This window comes from Euleptes europaea, chromosome 9, assembly GCF_029931775.1.
Source record: "Euleptes europaea isolate rEulEur1 chromosome 9, rEulEur1.hap1, whole genome shotgun sequence".
Taxonomy (NCBI): domain Eukaryota; kingdom Metazoa; phylum Chordata; class Lepidosauria; order Squamata; family Sphaerodactylidae; genus Euleptes; species Euleptes europaea.
This window is the reverse complement of record NC_079320.1, coordinates 31043861-31065838: the sequence shown is the minus strand read 5'-3', so window position 1 is coordinate 31065838 and position 21978 is coordinate 31043861. Positions and strand designations below refer to the sequence as shown.

At 42.7% G+C, this 21978-nt stretch overlaps 1 protein-coding gene across 1 annotated transcript; it reads left to right on the top strand.

Annotated features, from left to right (window-relative positions):
• Positions 1-2910: 2910 nt before the first annotated feature.
• On the top strand, positions 2911-6988 carry FABP2 (fatty acid binding protein 2). The gene is made up of 4 exons (XM_056855887.1): positions 2911-3060; positions 3826-3998; positions 4394-4501; positions 6902-6988. The coding sequence occupies exons 1-4, from the start codon at positions 2994-2996 to the stop codon at positions 6950-6952; spliced, it is 399 nt and encodes a 132-aa protein (XP_056711865.1). The 5' UTR covers positions 2911-2993; the 3' UTR covers positions 6953-6988.
• Positions 6989-21978: the final 14990 nt, after the last annotated feature.

The window sequence follows — 21978 nt, the reverse complement described above, 5'->3', positions numbered from 1 at the left end:
AACCAAAACACACATTAACAGAATCACATTCCACAGCTCTTGCTGGCTTGAATGATTTCAAAATGCAAGTTGAGGATGTGTATATTTCTTATAAAAAATCCTTGCACACAGAACAGGGGCATGCCAGAGACAAAGCTAAAGGCAAACATGTTAGTGTTCTAAGTATAGGGAGCTGAGTTTATTGTGGGAAGGATTCAAACATGTTCCCTCTCCAATAGTTTCTACGGTGCTGTTCAGGAAAAAAACCTACATAATGTGATTTTTCTGATTGTGTGCTTCCACCGCTCCAAACCACCGCTCTTAACCACTACACCATGAAGATAGGCAAAATCAAACTAGTCTGCTAAGTTTGTAAAATTTGGTCTCATCCTTCATTATGAAACATATTAGCATATGTTACAGCCACAGCCCTGATGGTTGGTGTTGGGAATACTACTTTGACTACTGCAGAGGAGTGTTACCATCACTCCTCGAGTACTGTTCAGTATTTTTGGCATGTCTAGAAAACCAAACTGCCTAGAGAAATTAGTTACCAAAATGCTGTCTGCTAAAGAGACTGCATGTAGCTCCATGGGTTCTAACTGCCATCTTCCAGAAGAGCCAAGATCTTGCTGATCCCATGATAGGGTTGCTGTGAGGATAAAATGGAGAAGGGGAAAACATTGTAAGACACTTGGGTTCCACATTGGGAAAACAATGGAATATAAATTAAGTAAATAAATTTTACAGCCAGCCATGGCCCACCTGAGACTTATGGTAAGGGGTAATAATGTTAATATAGCCTTCCTTTTTGTAAGTCGCTTCAGTGCAATTCTAAGCGGAGTGACATCTGTCTTAGTCCATTGAAATCAATGGACTTAGAAGGTAAGACTGTCCTTAGGATTGCACTGTCAGAACCTTAAAACTACAATAGTCTCAGCAGCTGGATTCTGACAGGATAGATGGCAAATGGAGATGGCAAAAAGGAAAGAGTGGAGATCTCCTATAGCTGGAGTAGATGAAGGTGACTGCAACAGCTGGAAATGTGTCCTATGTATACCCCATCATAGGATCTCAAAATACATTTGCTCATCAGTGAGTGTTTATGCCAAATAAAGGTGTGATTTGTGATTTGATTTGAGTAAAGAATTCTTTTATTTTCATCTGGAAAACATGCACGTTTCATTTTTGGTCATTTTTATTTCAGTAATGTGTAAAGCGAGGCCCTTGGCTCAGAATGGTAAACTGCAGTACTGCAATCAAAAGCTCTGCTCACGACCTGAGTTTGATCCCGACGGAAGTCGGTTTCAGATAGCCAGCTCAAGGTTGACTCAGTCTTCCATCCTTCTGAGGTCGGTAAAAGGAGTACTCAACTTGCTGCTGGGGGTAAACTGTAGATGACTGGGGAAGGCAATGGCAAACCACCCCATAAACATGGTCTGCCTAGGAAACATCAGGATGTGATGTCACCCCATGGGTCAGTGCTTGCACAGGGGACTACCTTTACCTTTACCTAAAGTGTAAAGCTAGATCTAAATGGAAGAGTTCCTGTTGGGTATCAAGTACGAAATATCTTGCTGATATATTGCATGGCTGGAAAATTATGATAGCAGATAGAAAGTCCCCAGAGTTGTCACAATCTGTTTCTTAACTGCAGTGACAAGAATAACTACATCAGTAAGCTGTGCTGATAGAATTAGTGATTGCTTGTGATGTGATCCTCAAAGGGCTTATCTGAGACAGCCCACTGAAATCTAGGGAAGCGTTTATCTTATCTCTGCAGTACATCCTTGGACAATTGCAAACTAGCTGAAATGTACTGGACAAAGTTCATCCTAGCAACCTGCCTGCTACACAGCCACAGGACATCAATCACAGTCAAATTAACATTGCAAGCTGGCTTCCTGAGTAAGGCTGCCAACAGACCAGGGAAAAAAATGCCTTGTCCTTTTAATAAAGGCTTAATGAGATATTCACTTTCACGCCATGAAAAGCTCCAATTGACTATCTTGCATGGTATGTGTGTAAAGTGCCACCAAATCACAGCTAGCTCATGGCAACCCCGTATGGGGTTTTCATGGCAAGAGACTAACAGAAGTAGTTTGCCAGTGCCTTCCTCTGCATAGCAACTCTGGTAGTATTTGGATGGGAGACCACCAAGGAATAACCAGGGCTGACCCTGCTCAGCTTCCGAGATCTGATGAGATCGGGCTATGCCATGCTACTTTCCCTCCCCTATCTCCCATTAAGCATATATTAAAAGGACAGGACATTTTTCTTTAGGCCTGTTGGCAAACCTATCCCTGAGTAGGATAACTACTTTTTTTGTTCTGCTTCAGAAGGGGAAGTGAGATGAGAATAAAGGAATTGGATTCCACACATCAATTCAAAGCTGATCTTTCAAAAATGACCCTTCATTGCCCTAAATGTAGCTCACTATCACTGCAGAACTGGAAAATTTGGAAACACGCTACAAAAGTGGGACGAACCAAGATAAACAAATAGTTGTCCAATAGTTCTTGGCACCCCTATTATACCCGATAGATCAGCTTCCAAATACAACCTGGTCCTGCAGAGCAAAGAGGCTTGAGCTTCTTTGCTGGTGCAAATATTTGTTTAATTTCCCTCACCAACACAATTAATGCATGTTTGCTAACTAAATAAGCACCGTTCCAGTGAAACCAGTGGCACCACCCTGATTTTTTTTTAAATCAACAGTCAAATGAATCTGTTACTCTGGGCTGCAAGATAAAGAGAACTCAGAAACCAGCAGTTTCTTCAGCAACACCATAGACAAGGTTTTCTTAGGTTACACCTTTCATAAGGTAAGGGGCTCAGGTCAACAGCAGTGCCATTTGGTGTCATGTGACTAACTGAACTTCAGCCAGCCACATCACTGTGTGAATTGCTTTCCAGATAAGTGAAGACATAAATCTCCCTTAAAAAGGTGTGCTCTATGTCAGGTTGGGCAGAAGTCACCTCAGTCTGATACTTCTTTGTTACAGCAAACAATCATGGCATTTAATGGTATATGGAAAGTAGAAAAGAGTGAAAACTATGAGAAGTTCATGGAGGTGCTGGGTAAGATCTACCTTTCCTTTTGGCTCCTGTGAGAACATTCTTTCTTGCTGCCACTGAGTTCAGTTGTTCTTTTTATGTGTTAAGTTACTGCTGTTGTCCATCTGTACATATTTTAAAATTCATCTTTTTTATGGGGGGGGGAGAAGATTGTTTGCTAAGGGGATGATCCCTCAAAATAATACATTGGTAATTCTAAATAAAGGTTATAGCTATATCCTCCTTTTTGTCTGTGCTCCTGGGCCTTTAATAACTGTGCGGCAGGCAGATATTCAAGAGAAGCTGATAGACCATGAGAGGGAAAAACTTGGCTAGCAGTATTTTTGCTTGTGATGCAACCCTTAAATGCTCTCCTAGTTGTATTCACCCTCATAACTATCAAGTGCTTGGAACGGTGTAATGAAGAACACAGATCTTCTTTCTATAGCAGCCTTGCAGACCTAAGGAGGAGAGTATGATTGTTTCATAACACCTTATGGAAGAAAAACCATGACCGTTTCATTGTCTCCCAAATGTATTCTTTCTCAGGCTGCTATTTAGAGACTTAATACTCCTTTTCTTGGTGCCTTGCTTCCTCCTGCAGAACATGTCAGGACTCTAGCCTACCCTGGTTTTCTCTCCACTACACATGAGAAAACTCCTTCAAAAAAGCCAATTGGAAGTCCAACCTGTCCAACTTGATCCTCCTATTAGTAAATATGCTTACTCCAATTTTTTTTAAAAAGGGTTTTTGTTGTGTTTTTACTTAGTATTTTCTTTTCCTTTTAGGTGTCAATTTAGTGAAGAGAAAGCTAGGAGCCCATGACAACCTCAAGCTCACTATCCAACAAGAGGGAAACCAGTTCACTATCAAAGAATCAAGCAATTTCCGCACCATAGATATAGTGTTCACACTGGGAGTAGACTTTGACTACAGTTTAGCTGATGGAACGGAGCTCCACGTAAGAGACCTTCTCTTCTATGATGCTGTTATTTGGCAAGGCTGCTGACTGGATGCAAACCAATGCAACTCCTATAAACCTGCTTTTTGGTTTCAGTAGTTTCTAATAGCCCTGACCTGGATGGCCCAGGCTAGCCTGATCTCGTCAGATCTCAGAAGCTAAGCAGGGTCAGCCCTGGTTAGTATTTGGATGGGAGACCACCAAGGAATACCAGGGTTCCTGTGCAGAGGAAGGCACTGGCAAACCACCTCTGTTAGTCTCTTGCCTTGAAAACCCCAAAAGGGGTCGCCATAAGCCGGCTGCGACTTGAAGGCACTTCACACACACACAGTTTCTAATAATATGTAAACTCACTCAGTTTAGAGTTGTCTGTGACGTCTGTCTTTACATTATAGGGTAACTGGATCATAGAAGATGGTAAGCTTGTAGCCATATTCAAAAGGAAAGATAATGGAAAGGAACTTAAGGCTTTCAGAGAAATCGTAGGAGAGGAACTGGTTCAGGTGAGTTAATAAAGAAGAGGTGATAGGTCTTATTTTCTGTTTCCGAGGCTGTAATGCGAAGCCTCTCACTTAGCTAAGGAAAGAGATGGATCCTCCTCTGCTGACCGTCCTCTCTACCCTAAAATACTGACTTTTCAACATTTGATAAATTTCAACCTCCTTAAATACACCTCTGCTCCTCATACACTTCTGCATTCACAAGGAGTTCAAGAATCCCAAGGTTGTCTTTGGCAAGGGGTTGTAGTAATTTTACTTTAGCCCCTCTGTGGCTAATGGCCCACCTCCCATCTAATAAAATAGTATTTTCAATGTATTGGTCACTCTAATCGTAAGACAATAGTGACATTCCTTAAAGATCCAGTGAAAGAAGGAATGAATGCTGGCTTTAGCAAGATAAGCTTTAGCAAGATGGCATGCAAGTTCAGCCTACAGTACTGTAAAAGCACCATTAACATTACAAGTAATCCTGCAGCTGAATAAGCTTTACACTTCGATCAGTTTCTTAAGCTGTATCACAGAAGATACTCTTACAGTGCATTCCTAAGGAGAGTTACTCCAGTCTAAGCCCATTGGGCTTAGACTGGAGTAACTCTCCTTAGGAATGCACTGTAAAGCTGCAATTCTACACATGCTTACTTGGAAGTAAGCCCCATTGATGCAGTGGATTGAAGTAAATATGCTTAAGATCACATTGTACACAGTTGTGGCATGGGAGCTATTTCTTCAGTGCCACAGTAATGCCTTGAAGAACCACTGCATGAGTTGGGTTAACAGTGGGACATGGATCAGATTGAAGATCTCATGCTGCAACAAAATGGTGGGGGGGCATATTTTGTGTAAAATAAAATATAAAGGATACCATGCTTGTGTATTTTAGTACATGAACTCATCTGGTTGAGAGTGCACTTTAGTTTTTGCATTTGCCCTGCTAGATATATTCTACACGTCTGTTATAATGACTTAAAAAAAAGTAATCATATGGTCTTTGTATATACTCCCTTCCACACACATACACACACATGACAGCTCTTAATCTCTTGTGTCACATGAATCGGCCTTATGCTGAGTCAGGCCATTGGTCTATTAAAATCAGGATTGTCTACTCTGATTGGCAGCAACTCTGCACAGTCTCATGTAGAGATCTTTCACATCACCTCCTCCTACCTTGTCCATTTAACTGGAGATGCCAGGGTTTGAAGCGGAAACCTTCTGCATGCAAAGTTGATAATCTGCCTCCGAGCCATATAAAAAAGGTAAAGGTCCCCTGTGCAAGCACCGGGTCATTCCTGACCCATGGGGAGACGTCACATCCTGACGTTTTCTAGGCAGACTTTGTTTGCGGGGTGGTTTGCCAGTGTCTTCCCCAGTCATCTTCCCTTTACCCCCAGCAAGCTGGGTACTCATTTGACCGACCTCGGAAGGATGGAAGGCTGAGTCGACCTTGAGCCGGCTACCTGAAACCGACTTCCGTGGGGATCGAACTCAGGTCGTGAGCAGAGCTTTTGACTGCAGTACTGCAGCTTAACACTCTGCGCCACGGGGCTCCTCCGAGCCATATAGTCAAACCAAAAATCCCTTACTGAGGTCCTACACGTTTAATCAGAAATAAATCCCATCAAGTTTAGTGGGCTTACTTCTAGTAAATGCATTTTGGATTGCAGTTTCTCATGGACCACCCCACCTGTAACTTTTAGTAACTTTTAGAATTTGTGAACACAAGCCTCTTCCTGGTCAAAATGCATCTGTTAAAATTGAGTTCAATGCCTACAAATATATGTGCTGCAATAAGTACCTGGTCTTTAAAGTGCTAGAGTACATTTTCTGCTTGCTCCTAAGAGTTAAGCACATTTAACTCTAAATAGGATCACGCTGCAAGCATTTTGGAGACAGCTCAGTTGAAAGTGTTCTCTCATCGTGCTTATCTTGGAAAGCAGGTACTTTAAAATACCGCAGAAAAAATAAAATGCAGCAACCTCAAGGTTCCAGTTCTATTAAATAACATTACTAGAGAATTAATATTAGTCTTTACTGTAGTGTAAGTAGCCAAGTATCTATGAAGCCTGGGATGTAGTAAATCATCAAGGTCAACTGAAATGTGTACACCATTGTTCAATAAGACAGATACGGGTGCAACCAGTTCGTACCTCCTTAGATTCTTCTTTGACTGACAAATATGGAGACAAGTAATCCATGTGTGTGTGTTTGTAATTTTATACATGGTTTTTAATTGTAAGCCGCCTCAAGCAGGACTCTGAAGAGACGACTCAGAAGAGATGACATAGAAATATTCTAAATAAATAATCCCGAGGAAAAGAAGCATCCTTAAATGAATCATAGTAGGTCTCAGTGATATTCTGACCTAACCTTTTCCCCTCCTTTTTTGGTGCTTCACCGTTTTAGACTTACATCTATGAAGGTGTCACAGCTAAGAGAATCTTCAAGAAAGCTTGAACAGGACTGAAACATGATGGACAAATTACCATACATACGGAAACTGGGCTTTTTACAACAAGCACATAGTAACTGTTAAAGTACAACAAAGAGCTATTTATCTTATGTCCCATGTCTATTTAGTTAATAGTGTTGCTAAGAGCTGGAAAGAATACTTGTCTTCATAATGGTAATAAACATGGTTTCTACACTGCTTTTCAGAAGGTTTATTTGGTTTTATTGCTATTGTGCCTAACTTATGTACTAGATACCGAATTGTGGATTGAATGCCCCCCTTTTAAAGTTTGTCACCTTCACAGAATACTGTTTTGCACCTATCCTCTGATTTGTGGAAAGTTCCAGAAGCAACATTACTTGCATTTGGTTTCTTCTGGAGGAGAGCATACTGGAGATACTGCATTTTTTGTAATACTTACATTTTTTGGTAATATTTACTTTATTTACAAATATACATATATTGCCCAGTGTGAGGTAAAGAGGACCACGCGGTGCATCGGCTCCAGGAGCTCTTTGTCCCCCCACCCATTCCTTTTCAAGTGTAGAAACAGCCGCGTGGGGGGGGGGAAAGCTGTTTCTAAACCTGAAAAGGTGCAGGAAGGGCAGGAAATGAGCTCCTTGGGCCACTGAACTGTGCACCCCATCCCGATTGGGGCCTTGCAGCAACTTTTAAAGAACTACAGATGATTTTAAAATGGTGTCAGGAGCCACAGGATGGACCTATGGCCTCTGTCACTTGTATTTGGTCCAAGGCAAATGTGCTGTCCCTCATTAGATCCCGAAGAGAGAAAGAATGCATCTCCAGAGGCTTTGCCTTCATACAACCCACAATCAAATGTGTATCTATCCCAAATTCAAAGTGCAACACCTATACACATATCTGCCTTCTCCTTTTAGCTGGAGTTAACATATTCTCTGAGTTCTGAACTAGACAGTTAGCTGGAGACTATTTCTGACCACTAGAAAATGTTGAACATTTATAGCTATGAAGACTTCCACTTATGGTATGGTAACCTCACAACAATGCCAGTTTTCTAGAGATGGATAAAATGGATAGGCTCATGCTCCCTGCTCTTGATATGGCAACATTTTCCTCTAGCAGTCTCTATTAAAAGCTTGAAAGCAGATTAGTGCTAGATTTAGCCACCTGGCTAAATATGGTATTCCCCCCCACCCCCGTTCCAAATAGTTAGTAAATTATCTTTTCTCGGGTTCCACCTCTCCTGCCATGCCTCCAGGTACAGCTGTGATCACATGCTGTGAGGCTACCCTTGAACACAACTTGGAATGTGTGCCTTACATCTGGATGTAATCCCATTTCAACAGTCTTTATCAGCTGAAGGTTAATTCTTGATATACTGAAGGAAAATCCTAAAATGTCAGAAGGGAGCTCTACCAGTCCAACCACTGCGTTTCTTGCCACCAGTCAGTGTTAGGTTTTGCAGAATTTGTGCTCCACTGTTATCAATCTTCATAAGTTGTTAGACTGTTTGAACACTTTGCAATTCTTGCAGATGTTTAACATCCATTTGTTACTTGTTCAGCCTTCAATGTAGTAAAGGAGATAATGTGGTTCTTTATCACAATGTATTTTATTTCTGGTTTGGATTTCACACTGTGATCCCTCTTTTTGTTTTGTTTTTTTACTTGTGAGGAGAAGCAAAATGCATTATGATTGGAAGGTAGCTTCCTTCTGAATACATTTTGGAGCTATGCTGCAGATACTGAAAAAGGGGCAGCCAGCATGTAGCAGTTAAGGTGTAGGACCAGGTTCAAATCCCCACTGGTGCCATGACGGGGAGGCAGGCAATGGCAAATCACCTCTGAAGGTTTCCTGCCTTAAAAATCCTACAGTCATATGTGACTTGACAGCTGGCAAAACTGAGCTTCTGCTTCCTTGTTTCTTGAGAAATTTCCCTTCAGTTAATGAATATCTCCACTTTTGTTCAGGTTGCGATACTGTGCACGCACACACACACCGACCACCACCACTGATGTTAGTAGGGTTGCTAACTTCCAGGGGGTGGCTGGATATCTCCTACCATTACAAATGATCCCCAGGCGACAAAGATCAGTTCCGCTGGAGAAAACGGCCGCTTCGGCAATTGGACTCTATGGCATTGAAGTCCCTCCCCTCTCCAAACCCCGCCCTCCTCAGACTCTACTCCCGAATCTCCAGGTATTTCCCAACCTGGAGCTGCCAACCCTAGATGTTACAGAGGCTCATTCCTGAATAAATATTGGGCAGTTAGCCTCCGACCCTTTTCTTCGTCCTGGGCAACTGTTACGGCACAAGAAACAACGAAGACTCTTGAAAAAGCCCCTCCCCACCCGGAGTAAACTCAGAATCCCCGTTAGTAGATGCAGAATAACGCAAAGCCGCCGTTGGCCGCAGGCTTTTCAGCCGCCGCAGAGATCTGTTAGCCTAGGGCAGGGGTGGGGAACCTTTTTTCCGCTAAAGGCCATTTGGATATTTATAACATCATTTGCGGGCCATACAAAATTATCAACTTAGAAATTAGCTGACCAAGCCCCAAGCAGGCAGCTGCCCCAGATGACCCCCCCCCCCACGCGAGCGGGCAAGCAAGCAGGCATCCAACTAGTGGGAAAGGGTTAATACAGTTTCTTGGGTGGTCCTAGCAGTTCCATAACTTAACGACTCTTCTGCAAGGTGGGAAAAGGTTCCTTGGCAAAACAAACTCACATCCGCCTTGAATAGAGGCTATTCCTTTCTGTGGGAGGGGGCGGATTGCCCGTCTTAGATCCTTCTGAGCTAGAGATCTGCCAGGACCCACAAAGGGCCAGACCAAATGATTTCATGGGCCTTATACGGCCCCCGGGCCTGACGTTCCCCACCCCTGGCCTAGGGCCATTTATGCACGGTCAATTTTGATGCTCGCTCAAAGTTTTTTTTAAAAATACGACTTTAAAAATGCCTATTCAAGGTCTCCACGCAAAAGGAGACATTCCACACCCCTCGCCTGCTCCTTCGTTCCTGTTTGCGTCGCCATTAGCATGTCCATAGCTAACGCGCCGCTGTTATTTTGCACGGTTCCTTGAGGGGATCGTTAAAGGGGCTCTTAAGTAATGCGAAGCAGGTATGCGCCGGTTTCGCAGTCACATCCGGAATAAATTTTCTTAAAAAATATGCGGGGCAACTGAGCCTGGAACGCGCAGGCATAAACGGCCTAGGCTTGCGCAACCCCCGTTCGGGCTCAGACCCGCAGCGCCAATCAGAGCAGCGGCACCGCGCGACTTGACGCGGAGCGACCGCGGCCTCGCGCGCCAGGGCCCGGAAGGGCGACTACGGCCACGCGCCCCGCCGCGGACCTGCCGCTTCCGGTTTGCAAAGAACGGGGCGCGGCCAACCTGCGCGCGCGCCCATAGAGACGCTCCAGGGCAGAGCGGCGCCCACTCCGCGCCTCTCCCGGAAGAGACGTTCGGCGCGGGCCTTTCGTAGGCGGCTCGGGATCGCACGAAGCCCCGCCCTACGTGCGTCACGTGGCGCCAGGCCCCGGCGTGCGCGGGGCGTCGCTTCCTTGGCGCCTGCGCCGCACTGTGGAGCGGGGCGATGGAGGCGTCGGCAGTGCGGGAGCGCGGGGCGCGGGAGCCGGCCACAGGCCCCTCGGCGGCGGCGGGGGGTGGAGGCCGCGGGCCCGCCCTCTCCGGGCAGTCGTACTGGCTGGACGTTTGGCTCATGCTCCTCATCGACTTGCTGCTCTTCGTCGTCGTCTATCTGCTGCCCTGACCGGTGAGTGTGGACAGGGGGAACCGTGCTTCGGTTGCCGCTTCGCCCCTAAATAAGACAGGACCTCAGTGATGCCTTTTTATATATATATATATATTTACGTTGACTTCTCCTCTCTCCTCCTCTTATCTTTTTGATAACTTTATTAGTCACCTTTGCATTTAATTTCTAATTCAATACAATACTTCATATATCAATCGGAACAATTCTTAAAATCTAAATCATTTATCTTAATAGTGTTTCTACCTTAATCAATTGCATTAGAACAAAACGTAACCTTCAATACTTCCCAATTTAAATTCATTTTGACAATATATTGTCCATGCCTCCCATTCTCCCACAAATTCTGTATTCTCCTTTTGATTTACTAATGCCGTAAATTTAGCCATTCAGTGATGCCTTAAAGGATAAGAAAACTTTGTTCCGTGTCGAAAACTTAGGCTGGGATGAATTTTGATAGCTCTTAAGGTGCCACCAGACTCCTGTTTTACTTTGTTGTGTGTAGAAAAGGGCAAGAGTCCAGTAGCACCTTAAAGACTAACAAAAATATTTTCTGGTAGGGTAGGAGTTTTCGTGAGCCACAGCTGTTGTGTGTGTTAAGTGCCGTCAAGTCGCTTCCCACTCATGGCGACCCTATGGCCATTTCTGCATGGGAGGTTTTGCCTTGGGTTTGCCGCTTTCCAGATGCACGTTTTTCCCCATCCGAATTCTCAAAACTCAAAAATAAGCCCCCATGCAGAGTTTTGTGAATTCGGATGGGGAAAACGTGCATCTGGAGAGCGGCAAATCCAAGGCATAACCTCCCGTGCAGAAATGGTATATGAATCAGTGTCCTCCAAAACGTCCTATCTTTGACAGCCTTGCTCAGACCTTGCAAATTGAGGGCTGTGGCTTCCTTCATTGAGTCAATCCATCTCTTGTTGGGTCTTCCTCTTTTCCTGCTGCCCTCAACTTTTCCTCGCATGACTGTCTTTTCCAATTACTAGCCATAATAAAATACTTTGTTACTAGCTATAATCAAAACCCATGGTAATAATCGTTGATGCATATTTAAAGCATTTACATGTTTGTATGTAAATTCTTTAAGACACGGAGTGATGTTCAAAGGCATCTAACAGTTCTCATGGGTGTAGCTTTTGTTTGGAACACATTGTTCTTGGGATCTTTGAAGTTGCAGAATGGAATCTTGACTTCACCGTCTTGTTTTACTCGTCTTGAAACTTCCAAAGGAAGACAGATCCCTATTTCTTTTAACAGCTTTCTTAAATGAATTATTCAGTTGTACTTTGCTTTTTGTGTGTTTACTATTTGTTGACTTTGTTTTTTTCTGAGGGTGGTTGCAAGCTGTTGGGTGTGTGTGATTACTAGTTAGCTAAAAAGAGTGAGTTGTTGTTGTTAGAGAGCCTCTGATTTACGCTGTTTAAAAAATTCTTGTTTGTTTCCCCTCTTCAGACCATGGTGCTTGCCAGGGAAATGAAAGCCATGAAAGATGTTTTCAACAAAAAAAGTGGTTGTAAATTGAACTGTGTGTTGGCTAAATAAGAAAAGGGGTGAATGGAAACATTCATTCTGGGCAGGGAGAAGATGCTTGCATTGCATAACAGAACTAATATCTACTAGGACTGGCAGTAGAGGAGAGTAAATAGAAACTGCAGGACCAGAAGATAAAATCTAGTTGGCACAAAGAAGGAAACCTGAATAATAGAGAGTAATACTGGCCCTCTCGCATCCCTGTGGAGAGGGGAAAGAACATAGTTCAGCTATAGAGGACTTTATTTAAGCACTTAAGATAAAGGAATGGTGTTAATCAGTTAAAAATAGGCTGCTTAAAGATGTTTGCTAAAAAACAGATGACAAATCATAAGCATAAAACAGACATCCAAATTTACAATTGTGAAGCAAACGTTCAGGGGAGGATGAAGCAGGGCTCCTCCAACACTAAAGAATACCCGAAGAACCACAGCTGCACAGGCTCATGCATCCTTTTTGTGTGTGTATTTTATCTGCTGTGAAATAGATCCTTTGTGTGCTTAAGTGATCACTCTTCAGCTGAACCATCATTCAGAGAGGTATTGTGAGTCTCTCAAAAGTTCATTAGCACAGTTAATCTGCAGTAAAAAGGAGAAGCTCCAGTCAGTCTAGACACAAAAGTCTGTATCACCTCATGACAATGTTTTACTATATCCTTAAGAGAGGCTGCCCCGCAAATATAATGGTTCCAGACTGTTTAGGGCTTTAAAGGTTAGCACCAAAACCTTGAACTTGATTCGGTACTCCACCTGAAACCAGTGAAGCTGGTGGTTCATTGTCCGTATATGGGCTCTAAATGAGGTCCCTGTTAGGACCCGTGCCACCGCATTCTAGACCAGATAGCTTCTGGATTAGTCTCAAGGGCCACTCTGCATAGAGCGAGTTACAGTAGTCTAATCTCGAGGTGACGGTTACATGGATCACTGGCAAGAGCCACATAGCTTTGCTCCACATAGTTTTGTGGAATGACAGAAGAGGGAGCTCTCCTGACTTCAGACAACTCATCCCACAAGGTGGGGCCATAGCACAGAAAGCACATGTAGTGTCAGTTTGCAGCTGTTTTCTCTTCCCCCCCATCAACAGCTGACCCAATCATGACAGCTTGGGCGCTTAATTACTTCACACTCGGCTTAGGGACTGCTCTGATTACCCAGAATATTAACGCTTCTGAAGCTTGGAGGTGTGGATTTGTCTGGAATCTGGCTGTGGATTACAGGTCACTTGCAGAAGGAAGCTCTGATAGTTTCAAGCCTGCAAGGTGACCATCCCACCGCTGTCCCAATCAATGGGTCAAAACTCTTTCAGTGCCTTTCTGTGTCTATTCAGATGTGTGGCAGCTTTCAAAAGAGAAACATACTTGAAATAAATGATCAGGATGCTGGATTTTCACCCATTCTTGAATTCTGTATTTCTATGGTACTTGCACAGCATATACTTTGATTATAGGAATGATTTGGTTGTTGGCCTGCAGTAAGCAAATACCCACTGTATCCAAGGACAGCTTTGAGTGAGAGGGAAAGCACTGTACAAATGTTTTTAGAATTTTAAAATTCAAATTCCATGTTGTGAGTTTCTTGTAATGGTATTGGTTATGTAGGTAGGCTATAAGCCTGAATTTGCTTTGGAGAATAACCACTAAATTCAATGAGACGAGAAGCTTGAGAACTATCACTTTACTCATGCAAATAAACCTTTGGCACTATTTGTAGCCTCATCCATTTCTGTGAGCATCAGGGTATGTGAAAGTAATTAGGTTGTGTGCACGTGCAAAATAATCTTTTTTTTGGGGGGTGGGAAGCTGGGAAAACAAAGGGGCTCATATAAAAATAAATGCTTTAACTTTAGAGATTTATTTATTGCAATGATACAAGCTTAATAACTATGCACCTTTGTAGTTATATCTGTCGCAGTCAAACAGGTCAATGAGTATTGTAAATCACCTGGTTAGTTTAAAATATATTTCTCAACGGGAGCTTGGTCTCAGTATTACAGGGTGGATAAAAATCTAAAGATAGTTTTCTCTTTAAGATACATTATAGTCCAGGGGTGGGGAACCTTTTTCCTGCTAAGGGCCATTTGCGCATTTACAACATTATTCGGGGGCCATAACCAGGTGTAGATCTCCCGGGGGGGGGGGGGAGACTACGGTTTCCAGGTCTCCGGCCACCACCTTGAGGTTGGCAACCCCAGGGAAGACCAAACAGAGAAGACCTGGAGGGCGCCCCTGCTCCCTCGTCCTCCCCCGTTCCCAGGCGGGAGGGCAGCCAGTGGTAGGCCTGAGCAAATGAGGCACCAGGAGGCAGCCGATCCACAGGGAAGGAAGGGAGGAACGAAAGAAAACAGAGAGAGGAAAAGGGAGGGAGGGGAAAAGAGAGAGAAAGGGAGAAAGAAATAAAGGGAGGGGGAGAAAGAAAGAAAAGGATGGAGGGAGACAGACAAAGAGACAAAAAGAGGGAAAGAAAGCAGAGTGACAGAAAAAGAAAAGAAAGAAAAGCCTTCCCCCCACACACACACCTGTGCACGCCGGCCCCAAGCGACCAGGCCCCAACCTCCACGCCTCCCCCCCCCCCCGGCCCCAGAGCTCCTGAGGGCTGCAGAAAATGCCCCGGGCCTGAGGTTCCCCATCCCTGTTATAGTCCAAAGGCTTTTCATCATGAAATAAGGATTAGTTTTTAATTATGTAGCATAAGGGTGTATATTCATGCAACGTTTAATTTTTGGGTGAACAAATACTGTTAATCCATTCACAATGTCATGCTCTTCCAGAAGTTTTTAAGACTATTTGGGGCATTTTTTTTGTAGAAAACCATGATTTAAATCTAGTCTTGCAATATATTGTCGAAGGCTTTCACGGTCAGAGTTCATTGGTTCTTGCAGGTTATCCGGGTTGTGTAACCGTGGTCTTGGAATTTTCTTTCCTGACGTTTCGCCAGCAGCTGTGGCAGGCATCTTCAGAGTAGTAACACTGAAGGACAATGTCTCTCAGTGTCAAGTGTGTAGGAAGAGCCAGAGAGGGGTTGGGTTTTGAGCTGAGTACTGTCCTGCAGACGTAATGTACTAATCATTGTCCTGTAAGTATCAAGATAATGTACTAATGAGTGTGGGGTATGTTAATATGGAAGCATTGTATCCTGGAATGATCTGGTAATGTGTGAAATCCAAAGCTAATCTGCATGGCTATTGTCGACTGTAGCCTTTGTTAGTCTGGAGGTTTTTCAGGGCAATAAGGCTTGGCTTCCTTATTAACATACCACACTCTCATTAGAACATTATCTTGATACTTACAGGACAATGATTAGCACATTACGTCTGCAGGGCAGTACTCAGCTCAAACCCAACCCCTCTCTGACTCTTCCTACACACTTGACACTGAGAGACACTGTCCTTCAGTGTTACTACTCTGAAGATGCCTGCCACAGCTGCTGGCGAAACGTCAGGAAAGAAAATTCCAAGACCACGGTTACACAACCCGGATAACCTACAAGAACCTAGTCTTGCAATATTAACTTGCAACATTAGCAGCTCTCTCATGGCTAAAGCAGTTGGGTGCTGTCCTTAAGAGTTAATTATTTCCTCTGTGGCACAGAATAACCGATTGTGACAAAGTTTTGGAGACAATTATCTGGTTTTATCTGATTCACTGACATTGTATGTAATTCTGCCTTCTAGGGGAGACTGAGTCCACTGAAGAAAATGGGTCACCTTCTTTTGGCAGCACTTCCATTCATAACAGAACTGATCAACACTGGAACTTTTATGTATAAATGGACCAAGAAGTGCACTCCACAACTGCGTTTGAACTGCTGGCTCACATGTTCAATTCCTTGGACGTAGTTTCATGAATGGACTTGGAGGAGAGATGTGATTTCATCTTGAGTCTTCAAGCTAGAAACAGTGGAAGCTGTGCCTTAAATTAAACGTTATGCTATTTACAGATTAAAAGTTTTCCGCTACTTTGAAGTGGGTCCCTTTCAGTAATTCTGTACTGATAGTTTTATAAAGCATTGCAGGATTAGGAGCCTTAAGAGTCATGGCAGATCTGTTCTTTAATAGAATAAAAATGAGTTATTTCTGTGAAAAGGCCAGCTTAGCATCTGGACCTTTGGAGGCCAAACTGGTTGTAACAGATAACCCGTCTGCTCTGTTCTCATCTAAAAGGGTGGAAGGCAGTACAGTCCTAAAGGCACAAGCCAGACTTCACTGAACTGTAAATCATGGCGAGATCTGATGACACAGGTTGCCACCTCCCTGGGGCCATGAGGATATGGACTTGAGTCCTCCCAGGCATGGCATGCATCTAAGTGGGGTGGAACTCGGAAGGGCTGGCTGGGCAGAGTGTGTATGTGTGGGGGGGAGAGAAACGGGACGGCATTAGCCACACCCTGAGGTCTCCCTGTTGAACCCTCACCTGCAGAAAAGCAAAACAGACACGTGCAGTGACAAGAAGCAGCCAGGAGTGCCTCAGCCATGACCATCACAGCACCCCAGGGACTCCATTCCATGGCCCAGAACTGCCACACACACTCCGAGGCACAGGCTGGTGCCATCAGAACCACACTCCACTGTCCTGCATTGAGGTGCTTGGCTCCTGCTAATGATCCATCCACTACGGCGGCTGCCACACAGGGCTCTGTTCCTGCAAGAGAATGAATCAAAGGTTGTGTGGCAGCCTACCCCACTTAGAATGGAGGGGCTCCTCCCCTAACAAAATACCCTTTCTGGGGGGTGGGGAACCTGCCAAAGGAATGAGTTTAGAGCCCACTGCGGGAAAGGCAAGGGCTGTTCCAGCTTGCCCTCGCTGTTGAGATATTAGGAATCTTGGAGGTCTTCCAGAGCTATGTCCATGAATGGCTAGGAAGCATAGCCAGTTAATCAGTGTTACACTAACATTCTTTTCAAAACAAATGTAACTTCAAACTGCAGCATCCCATGCTGCATGGTACCCACACTTGGAAAATTAAGCAAGATTTGCACTGAAGTAGTTCTTTGGATTCTAGCCTGTCTACTCCATAGCCAAACACACTGGGAGTTCACCATTATAATGGACAAGCCAGGCAGCTGCATGGACTCATAGGGTCCTGTTCTCCCCACAGCCCAAACTGGCCCCTTTCCCAAGCTGTCTGTTCCCTCACATCTACCCTCAACCCCACTTTTCTCTCCTAACTCCTGCCCTACCCCCAGCAACACAAAATGGTTAAAAGTGCCAAGATATTATAATACTATGCCACACCACCCTTACTATCACTCTGAGTTGCCTAGGCAACCTATAAAGGTAATCAAGATATTTTAAACTTTTACTCTACCCTCTCATCAGTTTTTCTTGCAAGTGAGGGGGGAAATCCCCTGGCGGGCCTCATTGTGTGGCTTTTTTGATCCACACAGTGGGGCCACCCATAGCTCTTAGATATAATGAAAAAGCAATTCAGTAATCATCCTTCCCCCCCCCCACAAAAAAACCACCTTATATTGAGACAGAACATTCATCTATTACAGGTAGCTGTTTTCTCTAACACTGGCTTTCCAGTGATTCAGGTAAAGTTTATTCATATCCCCTAATCCTTTTAACTGGGATGCCAAGGATTAAGCCTAGGAACACCTGCATGCTAAGCAGACATTCTACCACTGAACCAAGGTTCTTCCCTGAAAAAGATGCACTTTGCATTTCCAGAAATCAAAGGGCCATACATTTGCCCTGATGGGTTTAGTCTGATGTAAGGATGGAATCAAACCATTAAAAATTTGGGTTCAGTTTTGGTTTAGACACTAATTTTAAAAAGTGGTGTGAATCAGTTCAGAAACATTTCATGAAGAATATTACTATACTGCTTACTTGTGATGTGGCTCTGTAAAATGGGATGAAACTGCTAATCACTTTGTTGCTTCACCATTGGTCCTCTATCACCCCAAAATACCAAGTTTTATTTCTCAGAATGCTTTTAATCTCTGTTTCCTCCCTTCCCCCATACTTGCTGTTTAGGCCGCACAATTTTTAACTTTAGTTGTATGTATATTGATGAGTGACCAGGAATATTCCACTTTCCTTAAAAAGACCAGAAGTTAAGCAAATGTTACTAGGATAATGAGGAAACCATACTGTATAGGTTAACGGTTTTTATCCAATAGCTTGAACAAGCAGAAAAATGCAACTTTGGATTCAAATTTGCTAAAGACAATGAAAATATCCTTTATACAACATGTTGTGCATTTAACGTTACAAAATTTGTTATACAAATCTATAATTTTAATGGAACAATTATAAAAGTAGGCACCCAGGAGAAGTCAAAAATCAGTTTCTGCACAGTTGCTAGCAAATATTCATCTACATAGAACATTAGGTCAGATATAAAATTGTAATGTTCAGTAATATGATTAAATATTGACATGAAGCCACAATTCTGTACAAAGGTTGTCTATAAAGACTTAAGATGAATGCCTAAGCCCCTTTAAACAACATTAACATTTCAGACTGCATGATGCTACTGAACTATTAGTAAGCAGAATAAATTTACTAATTGTGCTTGTTAGCACTTTATATACAAATTTACAAGTTAAAACATTTGCTATGCACATTTTTAAAATGTAGTAATGCTCTTACATTAAGTCATTCACATTTGTTAGTTTTCAAATACTGCAAATTCAAACACAATTTCAGTAAGAGCTTTAAACTGTACATTATAAGTTCTAGTATTTACCATTTCATGTTTACCTACAAAGGCTTTGTATTATCTTATACATTGCTTGTGTACAAGGAACAAGATTTAAAAAGTTGAAATAAAAAAAAACAAGCATTAGAAACTGGCAATAACTTTACACAGCTGCTTTTAGGTGAAGTTCCTTCTGTCCTACACTGAAGGTGATAGGATCAGTTTCATTTGCATTCATATAAATGTTTTACATGTACATGCTTTAATAAAGCAATACTAACTTGAAGAAACACTCTGAAGCACTACTGCTAGGGAGGGGCACAGGCAACAAGATCTAAAATAACTGCTTGAGATATTTGGTCTGCTGCATATTAAGTAACATCTTAGGTTACATTTCTGGTTAAGACACTGTCCATGTAAACATAACAGGCCTATTCAGACATGACTTGGTTTTCATAAGTACACCAAGAAAAAGTGGGAAAGATTAGTAAGATCCACATTTAAATACATGTAGGCTCTTCCAGTGCATACACTGCTTTATCCCCAGGGTGAGGGAAGCTGGAGGAGGACACACCCTAGTTCGAGGCCTGGTCTCCATCTCAAGCAAAGCGTAATCCTGGGGGCAAAGTAGTGAAGTCCAAAGTCTAACTAACCTTGGGTAACTATTCTATGATTGTCAGCATTTGATTAAAAGCACAAACTTGCATTCTGCATTTATCAGGCTACAGTGCAAGCATTTGATAATGTTTTAAGTATCAGCAATCAATATGTTTAAAAATTAAAAAGGCATTTACATTTTATTATAATCAACTATCTTTTCTGCAAAATAGCCATCTTCGTAGGTCTTAATTTTACCTAAACTGTTTATCAAAAGTATTTAAAAGACATCTGCTGCTGAATTAATTTCTATCCAACAGAATCTAGAGGGAAAAGTTGAATGTAAAGCTTCAAAGGACCTAATACAAATCTGGCTGGTTTATCCCGTGACAGGAGTTCCTGAGGAATACATCCTGTGCCCCACTTGTACATTTTGCATAAGACATCAGGACAACATGTTTTCCTTACATGCAGAAAATTATAAACACTGTTTTCCATAGCAAGTTCTAATAGCAAGTTCTAATATAAAAATATATCATTTATACACTTTGTGATATGAAAATCTTTCCTGTAGCACAAAGATAGCCTCTACTGCATATAACTGCTATGCACAACTTGCAATATTTAAACTATGTTGTGTGAAACACCTATTGCTATTTGAAATTCCAGCTACCGTTTCATATACTGCATTCTAAGCCACTCATTAAGGCATCATTTCAAAAGCTAAAAAAATGCTGGACAGATACATTAAAGATTTCCAGGGCTGTTGGACGGGACTGACTCACAGAATTCAGGTAAATAAGTTATGGTGATTTATGAGTATGAGGAAGAATATTTCCATAATATGGACCATTGTATGCATAGTTCCAATATCAATGTATGCCTCCAGCATTTTTTTAAGTTAGATTTATATAGACATTCTAATAGCAAGAAAAGCCTCCATCTTTTACCAGTGCAACAAGGCAAAACAATATTCTTAGAACTACTGTAACTTTTGACTAAAAGTACCTGAACACAAGTGCAAGTCAATACTCCCATTAAATGCATTTTCACTTTTCACAATCATACAAGAAACTCAAGGTAAGATACCTATGCAGGTCCAGTAACACTTTAGAGTGCCTTAGGAAGCACCTCTCTGACTGCTTTCACATCCTCAGCAAAAGCCCACCTCATAAACAGAACTGTTCCAAAAACGTGTCCTTTGCAGCCCCCCCGCCAGCCCCATGGAAATGAACAGGTAAGTAGCTACACAACGCCATGGTAGTGCTGTGCTGGGCAGGAGAAAAGCCCTGCAAAATCAGGTGGAGCATGCTGCCTGTTCACTGCTACAGGCAGATTCCTGTATGCTTGACTGAAGTAATATAGTCCATTTGAAACTGCCTCCTAAATTTTCGGGGGGGGGGTGCCCCCATGCAAAAAATAATCTCATGTAAAACACACATAATTAAAAACAATTTCTAATGTGATACGTTTATAAAATGAACAAATTATAGGGGCAAAAATTCCAAGTGAAACCTGGGGTGGTGCAAGCCTCTGTGGGGGTAGGTAAAGGTAGTCCCCTGTGCAAGCACTGGGTCATTCCTGACCCATGGGGTGACGTCACATCCCAGCATTTACCAGGCAGACTATATTGATGGGGGGGGGGCGGTATACCAACAATTACTGCATACTTCCTTTGGCTTTATGTTTGAAAGAATTCACAAAACCAATGCAGAATAATGTTTACAGCGATTCAGCCATGGATTCCCCCCCCCCATTCCAAAATGGGAAGGCAGGGCCACAGTAGAGATGCTGCAAACACTTGAGCTCATTCATATTAAACAGCTTTGCAAAAAAATTTGACTGTGTAACTGAAAATGATAGCTGAAGAGTAAAGGAAGCATGATTTGTGTTACATGAGTTTCAGAAAGTGCTCTAGTAGATCAGTTCATTCATTCATACAATTAACAGAACCTAAAATTGGTTATTGTACATCCACAACCTGGATCCGAACTAGACATTTTTGCAGATGCAAGGATTTCAGCTCATGGAGAGCAATATTCCCTCTTCCTCCCCTCCTGTGGCACCCCAAAATCCTGTTCTTGGAGGAGTGAGGACCCCAAGTAACAGGATTTGGGGAGCCATTTGTATGAAGAACAAGACAAGAAACCCTTGCGCCTGTGGACACCATCTAGATCCAACCCAATCTGTACAGTAATCTTGACATGTTCTAAATTAAATAGAGTTAATGCAGCAGCTCTTAATTACCTGCCAGAGCAGACTATTCCTAGTTATTAAATGAAAACCCATTTAAATGGGATTACTTTGAAATTTCAAAGTGTAACAGGCTAAACTCCTCCCTCTTTGCTTATAATAGGTGCAAATCTTATTAAAGCAGAGCAGCAGCAATTCCATGAACCAAGGACCAGAAGTTTTTGCATCTTTCTTGATCATACATGCATGTGCAAACACACTTAGGGAACTAGCAGTAACTTCTTAACGAAGTATAGGTGAGGTAAGGAAAACCTAAA